Source organism: Spermophilus citellus, assembly GCF_964194105.1.
Source record: "Spermophilus citellus genome assembly, chromosome: 16".
NCBI lineage: Eukaryota > Metazoa > Chordata > Mammalia > Rodentia > Sciuridae > Spermophilus > Spermophilus citellus.
Genome location: NC_138196.1, coordinates 80,163,965 through 80,176,362, shown reverse-complemented (window position 1 = coordinate 80,176,362; position 12,398 = coordinate 80,163,965). Strand labels below are relative to the sequence as shown.

Genomic DNA, 12,398 nt, shown 5'->3' with positions numbered 1-12,398 from the left:
CCCCTCACACTTTAACCATTCCTAATTGCACAGTTCAGTAGCACTAAGTACATCCATATTGAATCATTACCACCATCCATCTCCCCAACTTTTTCATCTCCTCCAACTGACATCTGATACCCATTAAACACCAACTCCCTATTTCCCCTCCCCCACCTACTGGCCGTGCCTATTTTACTTCCTGTCGCTACGAATTTGACTATCCTAGGGACCTTATATGAATGGAATCACCCATCACATAGCCTTCTATTGTGACTGGCTCATTTCAAGTAGCATGGTGTCTTCAAGATCCATCCATGCTGCAGTGTGGCTAGAATTTCTACTGTGGATTGAATCCAGAGACATTTTACTACATCCCTAGCCTTATTTATTTTTTAAAACAATTTTGAGATGGGGGCCTCCCTTCCCAAGTTGCCAAAGCTGGCCTTGAATGTGTGATGCTCTTGCCTCAGCCTCCAGCTGAGATTTCAGATATGTGTCACCATACCTGGCTCAGAATTTCTTCCCTTTTACAACTGTTTTTAACCTTTTATAATGGCTCTGCTGTATTGAAGGTCTTTCAACAACAGGATTGTTGGTAGAAGTGCAAGTCTTACCAGCTTTCTGTATTCACTCACCTGCAAAATAGTTGAGCTATTTTGAGATATGTATTATCCCTTAAACACACCTAAGAAGCGGTCACAACCTCGCAGGATCCTGGAACACAGTGGGGAGGCAGACTGGAGGGGGTGATGGTGAACTGGGGGCACTTGCCTCTTATAAAGTTGGTTGCTGTTATTCAGTCTCAACCCTGTATTCCAATATGTAGTGCAGGCCCAGTACTACATACTCAAATCGATTTTTACGTATTGGCCAATAGGGTTAGGCCAAACAATTCGTGTTTGTAGGCTAGATCTGGCCCATAGGCCACCGGTTAAGCTCTGCATGGGCACATAAAAGGGCTATTTCAGTTTGGTTTCGTTCACCCATTCACGCAGTAAGTGTTCACTGAGTCTATACGATAGGCTAGGTTACATATATAAGTAAACCGTTTGGTCTTAAATGTGCCTATTTTAGTTAGTACTTCTATTGCCTCCGTCTTACATATGAAAAGTCAAGCACTGAGCAGTCAAATATCTTGTCCAAGGTCACACAATTGGGAAATTTGAATTCAGATTGCTTCCACGGATCAAGGTCTCAGTAGGAAGAAAGCTCAAGGTCCAGGCTCAAGACCTTGATAGGAAGGAGAGCCATCACCTGCAGACCTAAGGACAGTAGCACTTCACTAGCCTAGTTCTGCAAAGGAGGCCGGGAGGCCAGTTCAAGCACAGGAGTCCTCTGAGCCAATGTGGAAGTTACGCAGGAAGAGGTTAAGTAGCAGAGTCTCCAACACCGTCCATTCGGCCGTTCGTTTCCCGGCGAGGGACTGGCTCGTCGACCGCCCACGTCTCAATCCCAATTGCGAGGAGAAGCACCGTGAGGAATGGGACCGCGGTCTCAGAAGCTCGCTGACGGAATCCAGTGAGCCACGCGCGGCCGCGGGCCCGCCCCGTCCGCGGGCACTACAGGTCCCGGCATGCCGCGGGGCGCGCCGGGCTCGCGCGGCCACGCCCCTCCAGGCCCCGCCCCATCCCAGGCCCCGCCCCGCCCCGCCCCCGCGGCCCCCTCCCGCCGGGTCAGCCCCGAAGAGTTGCCCGGTGGCCTCCGCAGACGGAAGCCGAGCGAGAGCCCGGCGGCGGCAGGATGGGCGACTCCAAAGTGAAAGTGGCGGTGAGGGTCCGGCCCATGAACCGACGAGGTGAGAGCCCCGCGCGGGCGGCAGGTGCCCGGCGCACCCGAGCCCGGCCGCCGTGGGGGGTCCGCCCGCCCCTGGGGTCGGCGGCGGGCGCGCTCCCCGGGGCCCCGCGCCCGGCGCCCGCTGCCGCGGGACGTCCCTCCCGGGCCCGCGCGCGCCGCGGGGCCCCGCGCCCCGGCCCGCCGCGCTCCCGCTGCCCCTTCCGCCCACGCGCCCCGCCCGGCGCCCTTTCGCCCTCTGCCTCCCCGCGGCCCCGCGCCCTCCCGCGCCCCGCCAGCTGTCACCGCGCCCGCGCCCCCGGCCCGCCCCGCGTCCCGGGCAGCCCGCACCCCTCGGCCGCGGCGGGGGACGGCGCCGAGAGTTCGCGGACCCCCCCGGAGGGCTCCCGGCGCTGCCCGGCGCCTCCCCACCTCGGTGCTGAACCTGCGCGCTCCGGCAGAGCTGCCCGGTGCCCTGCCTCGGGCTGGGGTCCAGGGATGCCTTTCTCGGTGTTGGGACGGTTGAGAAGTTTCTGCCTTTGCTTGAAGTCATACCCGTCATCTCTCAACAATAAATAGTTTAGGTGCCAAGATTCTTGTGAAATTGTATCCTTGAGACTTTCTCCTAAGTCTTGTAGGGAGGGTGGAGAAGGCAGATAAACCGAGCACACTTAAATCACCTTGTGACGTTCCAATGAAGTGAATGAAGCCCAGCTTCAAGTCAGGAGAGGAGGTGGGCTGGGTCTTGCCTTTGATACTGGCTGGGCAGGTTCCTTTAAATGAGATGATATGTTTGAAAACACTTTATAAAAGAAAGGTCTTGTTACTGGGATCACTGTTTCAGTCCCAGGAGATGACTTTGCCATTGATAAGACTCTTGATTAATCAGGATCATTTCCAAGTACCAGAATCATTTTCCAAGCTCTTTTTAAAAAACAACTTCTGTGTTCAAAATCGAGCGTTTTATTCTACACAGAAAGTTTAAGCTGTTTCCCTTCTCTTTGGTCTTTCCTGTGTATTGAAATACACAGATCAGTCAGTTGACTTTGTTGGTTTGTCCTTCTGTTTGTTGAAAGTTGGTTTCTGTCTTGAAATTGGTTTGTCCCCCTGTCCCTGCTAGGGTTGCTTAAGGCTATCACCTGAGTTTCCCCCTAGGATTCAATTGCCTCAGATTCTCAGCTACTGCATGGTCTGTTGTCTTTCCACCTCTCAAATTCCTAGCCCTGACAAAATGAAATAACTTTGATGGAACTCTGAAAGTTTTCCAAAATCTTCTGTTTTTACATATTCAGGCGTCTTTATTTTAGTTCACTTGAAGTTTTTTATCATCACAATGATTAAGAAGAAAAAAATCCCAAGCCAAATGAAATATCATTTATGTGGGAATTGATTTTGAAAAGGTGGTTTTAGCACATTCTTGAAATTTCCTTTTTTCTCAGAGAGAGAGAGAGAGAGAGAGAGAGAGAGAGAGAGAGAACAACCCCAAAACCCAAAAAAACCACCAACTTGGAAATGTCAGTGCTAGAAAAGAGGCAACTAACCACCACAAAAGAACTTAGCTCCATATTTAGAGCCCTTCTCTCTCCCCCACTGTCTTCCCCCAAATAGTTTCACTTTTTGAGGGGAGTTACTATTCTTTTTATCTTTAAATTGTCATGAGTAAGTTGTAATGATGGTTCCATCAGATTTTTAAAATTTTTTTTACTTGTAATTGGACACAATACCTTTATTTTATTTATTTTTATGTGGTGCTGAGGATTGAACCCAGGGCTCTGCATGTGCTAGGCTGAGCCACAACCCCAGCCTGAGATTTTTTTTTTTTTTTGGTGTACTGGAGATTAAATCCAGTGTGCTCTACCATTGAGCTATATCCCTAGCCCTTTTTATTTTTTATTTTGAAATAGGGTCTCCCTAAGTTGTAGAGGCCTTGAACTTGGGATCCTCCTGCCTCAGCCTCCTGAGTCACTGGGAACTATAGGCATGTGCCACGAGGCCTGGCTCAGTGTCTGAGTTTTGAGGAATACATAGAATAATTTTAGCTGTGGGACAGGAGTTAGTTGTTTCTTTGGTTGAAGTGATTTTAAAATTAAGTGTTTACACGTAGGTTCCATGGCTCTATAAATAGAAGTACATTATTTATGGTGATCTGCCCCCCTCAATTCCTTTATCCTGCCTTACCTAGCCTTATCTTTCCTGATGCACATGAACTTCTTTTCAGTGATTCTCACAGATGATTAAGTGTGGTTCTTTTCCTATTTTTTCATGAAGTTATTGCATAAATTTAAAGGTTATCGTGGAATGCAATGTAGAATTTTAAAGCCAGTGATTTTTTTTAAATTGGTGTCTAGAGTTCATATAAAAAAGCGAAAATAAATTATTCCTTTCTAATAATTTTGAAAGAATCATATTACTTTGAAAAGTTTTTACTTTTGGGAAAATTAATGTATTAAGTGATAGGATATAATTATGGCATAATGTCCCCTGAGGTCCTGGTTGTTTCTGTCATGGCATATATGGCACATAAATGCAGGAAGCAGCCTGGGAAATTCTAGTGAGGACGGGGATGAGAGTGGGTCACTGACATGGTTTTGCTCTGATACTTGGAATCACATTAGCTATCTTTTGAGGAAAGTTTGAAGATTTCCAGAAACCTTTGGTACATCCTTTTAAGTTCTTCCTGTGATTCAGTGTTGACCCAGTGCTGGTGTTTTGAGTCCTGAGGTGGTGGGTTGGCTTATTTAACATTTTGCATGGAAGTAAGAGCTTCAGCCTTCCTGCTAAACAGTATGTGGGTTTGGAAAACTTAAGTTACCTGAATGTTAAGCATTAAGCCCTAATTCAATAATAGCAAGAGTTGTAATGGCTGATTTGTCAAGAATATTTTTCTAGTTATGCAGTCTAAAATTATACTAACAAAACACAAAATAGAAAAATAATTCCCCTCTATCCTAACAGCTTTTCTTATTTCCCCCAGTTTGTGCTCACATGTATATGTGATTTGACATAGTTTGAACATTTCAACTCATCTGAAACCTGAAGCTAAACAGCTAAAGAAAAGGGGTAACCTTCTTTTGTCACAAGATCCGAAGTTCTATTTTCAGGTATTGTTTGTCTTCGAATGTTGTCTTTGAGACTGTGCAGCTCAACAGACAATCTTGTGCTTTCCTGTACCATACAGAACACCTGTCCAACATTATTAACCAGTCTAATCATTAAATGAGCTGAAAGTTTTACAAGCATGATTGACATTATTAGATGAGTGATACCTTCCAGGAATTTGACAGTTTGTAACTTCAGGTGGTTTAAAAAATATTTAATAGGTAAGTGAGCATTTATTGAGTTCCTCTCAGGTTTCTAGCTGGTATTAAAGTGCCCTTCAATCAAGGGATTGCTCTTGTTTTAATATATGTAAGACTGACTTCCAAAGTAAATTATATAAAAAATGTTTGGAAAATATATTTGTATAAGTGAGTGAAACTGAAATTGCTCTAGAAATTGAGCCAGAAAGAAAAAGTGAAATGGATTGTTTCAGACGTTAGGGAACATGGGCAATAAATTTATTTCAGTGGGTATTTCAAAAAGTTTACTTTGTGTTTTGCTATACTTGATGTAATAAGACACAGAGAAGTATGTAATCATGTCTAAGAGAGTCAGTGCTTCAGTAAGTCATGATCTAGTAGCAGTGGAGGAATTGTGATAGCTATTAGAGGTGATAATGATCACACCCACTTAACAAGGAATGCTCATCGATGGAAGCACACGTGTAACTGAGTGAATCTACTGGGGTGGCTGTCACCAGGTACGAGTATGTACAGGAGGGGCCAGAGCTAGAAACATGGAAAATGAAGCTATTTTGGTAGGGGGATTTTATTTCCTAAAAACTTTTTGGTATTGCCTACTATTGTCATATTCAGTTTTTAGTTTGTTTTATGGTTCATGCCCATGAGAAAATGACTGTCACGTGAAAAGATAAGATTAAAGGGTAAACAACTATAATAGACTGCCAGTTATTAAGTGCAGGTGAGTATAGGTAAGTATAGGAATTTAGAAGACCGAGAGATCTCTAAGGCCTGGTGACTAGGGAAAATTTCCCCAGGGGAGAGAATTTTGGTTAGAGACTTCAAGGACGAAGCCTGTATGTGGAATGGGTGTGTGGTAGGGGGAGGGCCTTCGTTCTCTGAGGAGGAGGTATGGTCTGGGAGCAAAGCACAGAGATAAGAATGAGTTCGGCAAGGTTAGGCAGCAGAGACAAGACTCACCTGCCTGGAAGGGTTCCGGAAGGTTGGCTGGAGAAGAAGGGTGGAACACAAAGGCTGGGCGAGTGGCAGGCATCCTGGCAGTAGCTAGCCAGGGCAGAAGTCTGGCCCTAGGGTGCTGAGCTGTGTGCTCTGTTTAGCTTTTTGAAGAACTTTGTGCAGACACAGACATGAAGGAGAAAGACTGCCAGATCCCCAAAAAAGATTGGAAGCCTGGGTAGATGACTCTCATAGCTGGGTAGGACTTAAAAAGCACAAGGTGAAAACAAAGCCCTGTGATTAAGAAGCTAAAGGGGGTTGGCCAACATCAAGCCAGCAGTCATGGAACGAAAGCCCAGGTAAAACTGAGGAGGTGGGGAGGCTTAAAGACCAGGTGATGAGTGAAGACAGGGATCCTGTGGGAATGAAGGGGCAGGGAAGACGTCCTGAAGCGGGGGCTGTTGGTGGTTCTTCAGCCTTTTCAGAGAGGTCCCTGATAGGCATGGAGCTAAGCATGGCTGTGGGTGCTGGAACAGAAGATGCTTGTTTTTCCGGCTGGTGGTGAGCAGACAGATCTCTTACAGCATTGTTTCTACTTTCAACTCAGTGGCCTGAAATTTGGATTTACACACATAGGGCCGGAGGCTTTCTGTGAAGGAACACATTTATAATGCACAATTTTGTTGAAATTGGCGTTAACTTTTACCCCATTACCTCCATAAAGCCTTGAGTAATGGCTGACTTTTCCACCTCTTAAGTTCTGAAGATGGAAGAAACCACTGACAAAACTATTACTTAACGAACGAGATGTCTTGAAGTGTTTATTGAGTGGAAATGGATTTGTTGATCTCAGTGCTTGCTGATCGGTCCCCTTGTTTTCAGCAGAGTGTGTTCTGAAGAACAGTTGGCTAGGATGAGCAGGTGCTCTTTGGAGAAGAATAGGAGATGGGTCTGCAGGAGGCAGATCCACGACAGTGGTGCTGGGCTTTCGCTCTCAGAGTTGTGGGTAGCTTTAGAAAATGCTGTGTGTTAATCCTTCTATTTATTCTGTTGATTGAAGAAAAAAATAAGAGCTACTGCTTTCCCTTTGTTTCCATTTTTTAGGGTGCTAGGGATCAAAAGCAGAGGTAGACAACTGCTCTACTACTGATCAAACTCCCAGCCCCAGGAGCTGCTTTCTTGAGATCTTTCTGTTCTCCTCCTCTGCTGGGCCTTGAACCCAGGGCTTCTTACATGTTAAACCTGTGCTCTATCATTGAGCTACACCTCTAGTCCGGAGAGCTTTCTATTCTATTTGTGAGCTGCAGTGTTCAGTGTGTGTGTGTTTTTCCCCGGTGACACTGAAGATTGAACCTAGGACCTCATGTGCGCTAAACAAGTGCTCTACTAAGCTACATCCCCAGCCCTTTTTATTTTTGAGATACAGTCTCACTATATTTGCCCAGGCTGGCCACAGCACCTGGCTGAATTCAGGCTTTTTAGACATTATTTTATTCTTCAAACCAGACTTCTAAAGGTAATAGTAGAATTTCTATTTACTGCAATTTCAGAGAGGTTAATCAACATTCCTAGGATTATGAAACCAGTATTTTGGAGCCTTCTGTCAAAGCCTGTGCTTTTGGTACTCACTGGACGTTATAATCTTTAAAGAGACCTGGAAGTCTTGAGATGCGCAGGATGCACTAGAAGCATAAGTCATGGTCTTTGACCAGGCGAGCTCACTGTTTTCCTGGTGAGTTCATAAGAACACGTACACAACTTTGTGATGACAGTGAGTATGAAGTAAAGAAATGGGACTAAGGTTTGAGAATGGCACAGCAGGCAACATGAGCAGTCCCCCTTGCCTCCAGGTCCCACTGCGGGGCGGGGTGGAGGGGTTCAGGTGGACACCACAAAGAAGTGGGTCTGTGTTGCATCTGAGAAACACTGAGCCTGCGGAGCCACTGCAGAGTTTCTGGTTTCGATGACTGGTGAGTGCTGGTGTCATTAACAGACCAGAAGACCAGACATATGGGAGAGGCAAGTTTTAGGGTGGAGGGTGGGAAATGATGAGTCCTGCTGGGACACTCAGCAGTCTTTAGTCAGTGCTTACATGCAGCGCACCTCCACTGTGAATAAGACACAGCCCGCTCCTGGGAGAAGCTCCACTGCTCGTGGAGTGCGGGGTGCCTGAGTGCAGCCGGTGGATGGTCCAAAGGCTGTTGTGTGTGAGTCTAAGGGGCTGGGAGACACACGTGGGACTTAGGAGTCATTTCTGTAGGTAGAAAATAGAACTTCACAGTAAAGCATGTGTGAAGTAGGAGGTCACAAAGGCTGAGAGACACGGAGGAGAATCAGGCGAAAGCAGTGGTTTGGAAGCCCAGGGGGATAAATGAATCCAAGAATGGTCCCTCAGATGTCACAGGAATAGCCATGTGTTAACACTATGGAGTGTCCTTCTCTATTTAGAGAAGGACAGTTTTTGAAATATAGCAGAGAGTAATTTTATAATGGGAAAGACCTGAAGGGCTTAATTTTCTTAATGAGGTAGCATGTGAGGAAATTAAAAGAGGAATTGGATGAGCGGGGATCTTCAGAGTATTGTGGAGAAATGTGGCTAAGAACTCCAACCATGGTTTATCTGTGAGGGTAGAGGGTTCATTCTTTCAAGTTTTTCCTTTTTTAAAATTTTTTTTTAATTATATTTTTGAGATGGAGTCTCACTGTGATGTTCAGGTGGCATTGAACTCTTAATTGATGCGCCTGCCTCAGCCTCCTGAAGAGCTAGATTTATAATCAGGTGCCACCACATCCAGTTCTTCTATTATTAACTATGGTTCACACACTAAAACTATGTTATTTAGTGGCTTTTAGGATATTTCCAGAGCTGTGCAGCCATCACCACTAAGCAATCCCAGAACATTTTCTTCGCCCTGAAGAGAACTCTGTGCCCATTAACAGTGTTTTCCATCTCCACCTTACCTCCCTTAGCCTCTGGGAGCCACTAATCTGCTTTCTGTCTCTGGATTTGCCTATTCTGGCGTTTCATATTAATGGAATGATTCAGCCTGTAGACTTTATTATCTGGCTTCTTTCATATACCAGCTCATTTAGGGTCTCTTCATGTTTTAGTATGTATTTTTGCATCATTCTTTTTAAATCTGAATAATATTACCTTATATGGATATGATACATTTTGTTTATCCATTAATCAATTGATGAGTATTTGGTTAGTTTCTACTTCGGGCCACTATGAATAATGCTGCTGTGAACATTTGTGTACAGGTTTTGCATAGGCATTGACATTTTCTTTGGTGCATATGTATAGAAGTGGAGTTGCTTAGTTATGTAGTAACTCTAAATTTTGAGGCACTGCTAATCTGTTTTACAAAATGAGTGCACCATTTTACATTCCCAGCAGGAATGTATAAAGGTTCCAACTTCTCTGCATCCTTATTGGCACTTGTTATTGTTCCTCCTCCCTCCTGCCCCCGCGCCCCCAATGCTTGGGGATTGAACCCAGGGCCTTATGCATGCTAGGCAAGCCCTCTATCACAGAGTTGCACCCCAGACCATTTCTCTTTGATTATTTCCATCCTAGTGGGTGTGAAGTGTATCTTGTTTGATTTGCCTTTCTCTGGTGGATAATAATGTTGAGCACAAATCAGGTGTTTGTGTGTCTTTGGAAATATTTCTGTTCAAATCCTTTCCTTGGGCTGGGGATGTAGCTCAGTGGTAGAGTGTGTGCTTAGCATGCACAAGGCTCTGGGTTTCATTACCTAGCACCTTTTTACTATTGAGTTGTAAGAATTGTTTATGTATTCTGGATACCATTCCTTTATCAGATATGTGATTTGTAAACATTTTCTCTAGTTGGTTGATCACCGTTTTACTCTTTGAAGCACAAAATGAGTAATTTTGACAAAGTCCAAATTACTGTTTGTTGCTTATTCTTTTGGTGTTATACCCAAGAAGCCATACTTAACCCAAGGTCATGTGTACTTACACTATGTTTTCTTGTAAGAATTTTATACTTTTAGCTTTTAAATTTGGGTCTTTGATCTGTTTGGAGTTAATTTTTGAGTGTGGTGTGAGGTAGGAGACCACCTTCATTCTTTTGCATGTGGATATCCAGTTGTCCCAGTACCATTTGTTAAAAAGTCTGTTCTTCCCTCCATTGGACTGTCTTGGCACCCTTGTCCAAAATGTGACTCATATTTCCAATTTATAGTTCTAGACTCTCACTTCCATTTCATTAGTCTATATATCTATCTTTCTGTCTTGGTAATAGTGCCACATTGTCTTGGTTACTGTTGTTGTCTAGTTAAAGTTTTGATGTTCGGGAGTATGAGTCCTCTGACTTTGATTTTCTTTTTCTTTTGGCAGTTCTGATTCTTTTAAGTTTTTATTTTTAGTTTACTTTTTTTGTGGAGCTGGGGATCAAACCCATCACCTTGTATATGCTAGACAAATGCTCTACCACTGAGCTACATCTTCAGCCTTGTCTTACAAGTTTCTAAATAACTATTTCCTAGTCCTCTAGATTGATTAGTTTTTTGAGTGTGCACATTTTGTGTTTGGGGCCATGTAAGATAATTATAATTATTTTCACACTGTAACCTCTCCTCCGCTATCTGGCACCCCATCCTGTGTCTTTCTTCATTCCTTCTGCCTTTGCATTAGCCATATTAGAGTTCAGTTTTCATTTTACTATTTATTGAATACATACCATGTTCACTGGTAAAAATATAAAGGGTTGTGCTGGGTTGCAGCTTAGCAGTAGAGAGCTTGCCTAGCGCGTGCAAGGCCAGTTTGGTTTTTTAAATTTAAATTTTAATTATTATTATTATTATTATTATTACTATTTTTGCTGTACTGGGATTGAACCCAGGGGTGCTCTACCACTGAGCTGCATCCCCATCTCTTTTTTTTTTATTTTGAGATGGGGTCTTGCTAAGTTGCCTGGGCAGATGTTGAACTTTTGATCCTCCTGCCTCAGCCTTCCAAGTTCAATATGCTTTTTACTTATATGGCATCACCTGATTTTTTTTTTCTTCCCCTGGGTCAGCAGACTGCAATAAAAAAGAGGTGTCTAAAGCAACTGCACATAAAGAAGTATAAATAAACCATATTCCCTATTCTGCCATTATAAGTATTGCATTCTAATTGGTAAAGTAAGATCTTTGTACATGAAATATTAGTGAGTACTTTACTTGTGTGAACAGGTGTACACATATAAAAGTACATATTAAGTGTGTACATTAAGTGACTTGAAAATAGGACCCTGTATGGCATGCAAACTTCTTTAATAAAAGAGCAAATTTTATAAATAATTCATTATGTTCCTTATTTATTTATTTATTTATTTATTTATTGTGGCATCGAAGATTGAACCCAGGGGAGGTTTACCACGGAGCTATATCCCCAGTTTCTTTTAAAATTTTATCTTGAGACTCAGTCTCCCTAAGTTGCTGAAGCTGGCCTGATTCTCCTGCCTTAGCCTCCTGAGTTGCTGGAATTTTAGGTCTGCACCTCATAGAATTAAATTGACCCTAGTGACTTTAAGAGTAAGTTATAAGTACTATTAGGAACATGACTGGTAGGTAAAGGAAGGTACACCTTCCTTTCTGGATAATAGATTTGTCTTGGCACTTATCATTGGTTTTTTTGAGGATCATAGAAGCAGTTTACTAAATGGGCAACACATTTATTTTGTCCAGTCTGTGAATGCTGCATTTCCCCAGATGGAGCATGAGTTATGTAAGGGAGTCTCCCAGGCCCTGCCCAGGTTTTACTATGAGGTCATTGGGGTGCAAGCCATAGGTGAGTTGTGTAGTGAAGAAAGACTTGTTTCAAATTATCGCTCACTTTTACAGTGTGACTAATATGCAAGCGGAATAAACCAAGTTGTCAGCTGTTGGTTATTTTAATATTTATCAAGAAAAATTTGACCTGGAAAGGCATCCTCTTTGGGGGTAGGAGTATGGCCCTTTGATGTTAGTAAGTTAGCCTACCTTTCTGTTTTTCTTCGGACTGATCACATTAATGGTTTTGAGTACTATAAAGCTTGAATGGTTATAAAATAAGCTTATAGTACTACTTAAGATGACTCTGGTATTTAATTAGTTTTCAGACACAGTATTAATTAAATTCCGATCTCATTACTTTAAGCTTCACTATGAATAAATGTGTCCTGTGTTACTTATTATAATAATAAGTTTTTAATGCTTTTAAAAATTGTGGCAAAGTACACATAACATTTATAGTTTTAGCCATTTTTAAGTGTACAGTTTAGTGGCATTAAGTTTATTTACATTATTGTGTCACCATCACCACCGTCCACACCCAAACTTTTTTCACCTTGCAAAATAGAAACTCCACAGTCATTAGAAACTATTTATATTAAAATGCTTTTCATATATCTGACCCTTG

At 43.2% G+C, this 12,398-nt stretch overlaps 1 protein-coding gene across 6 annotated transcripts in view; it reads left to right on the top strand.

Annotated features, from left to right (window-relative positions):
- The window catches only part of KIF13B (kinesin family member 13B), a 533,579-nt gene that overhangs the window by 373,268 nt on the left and 147,913 nt on the right, over positions 1-12,398 (top strand). The window contains exon 1 of one of the 6 annotated variants that reach the window (XM_081269243.1): positions 1,285-1,777. The exons of the other annotated variants lie outside the window; for them this stretch is intronic. Within the exon in view, the coding sequence (XP_081125369.1) occupies positions 1,723-1,777 (55 nt within the window). The 5' untranslated portion in view covers positions 1,285-1,722. Of the gene's footprint in view, positions 1-1,284; positions 1,778-12,398 lie in introns of those variants that run through there. 6 annotated transcript variants of the gene reach the window in all.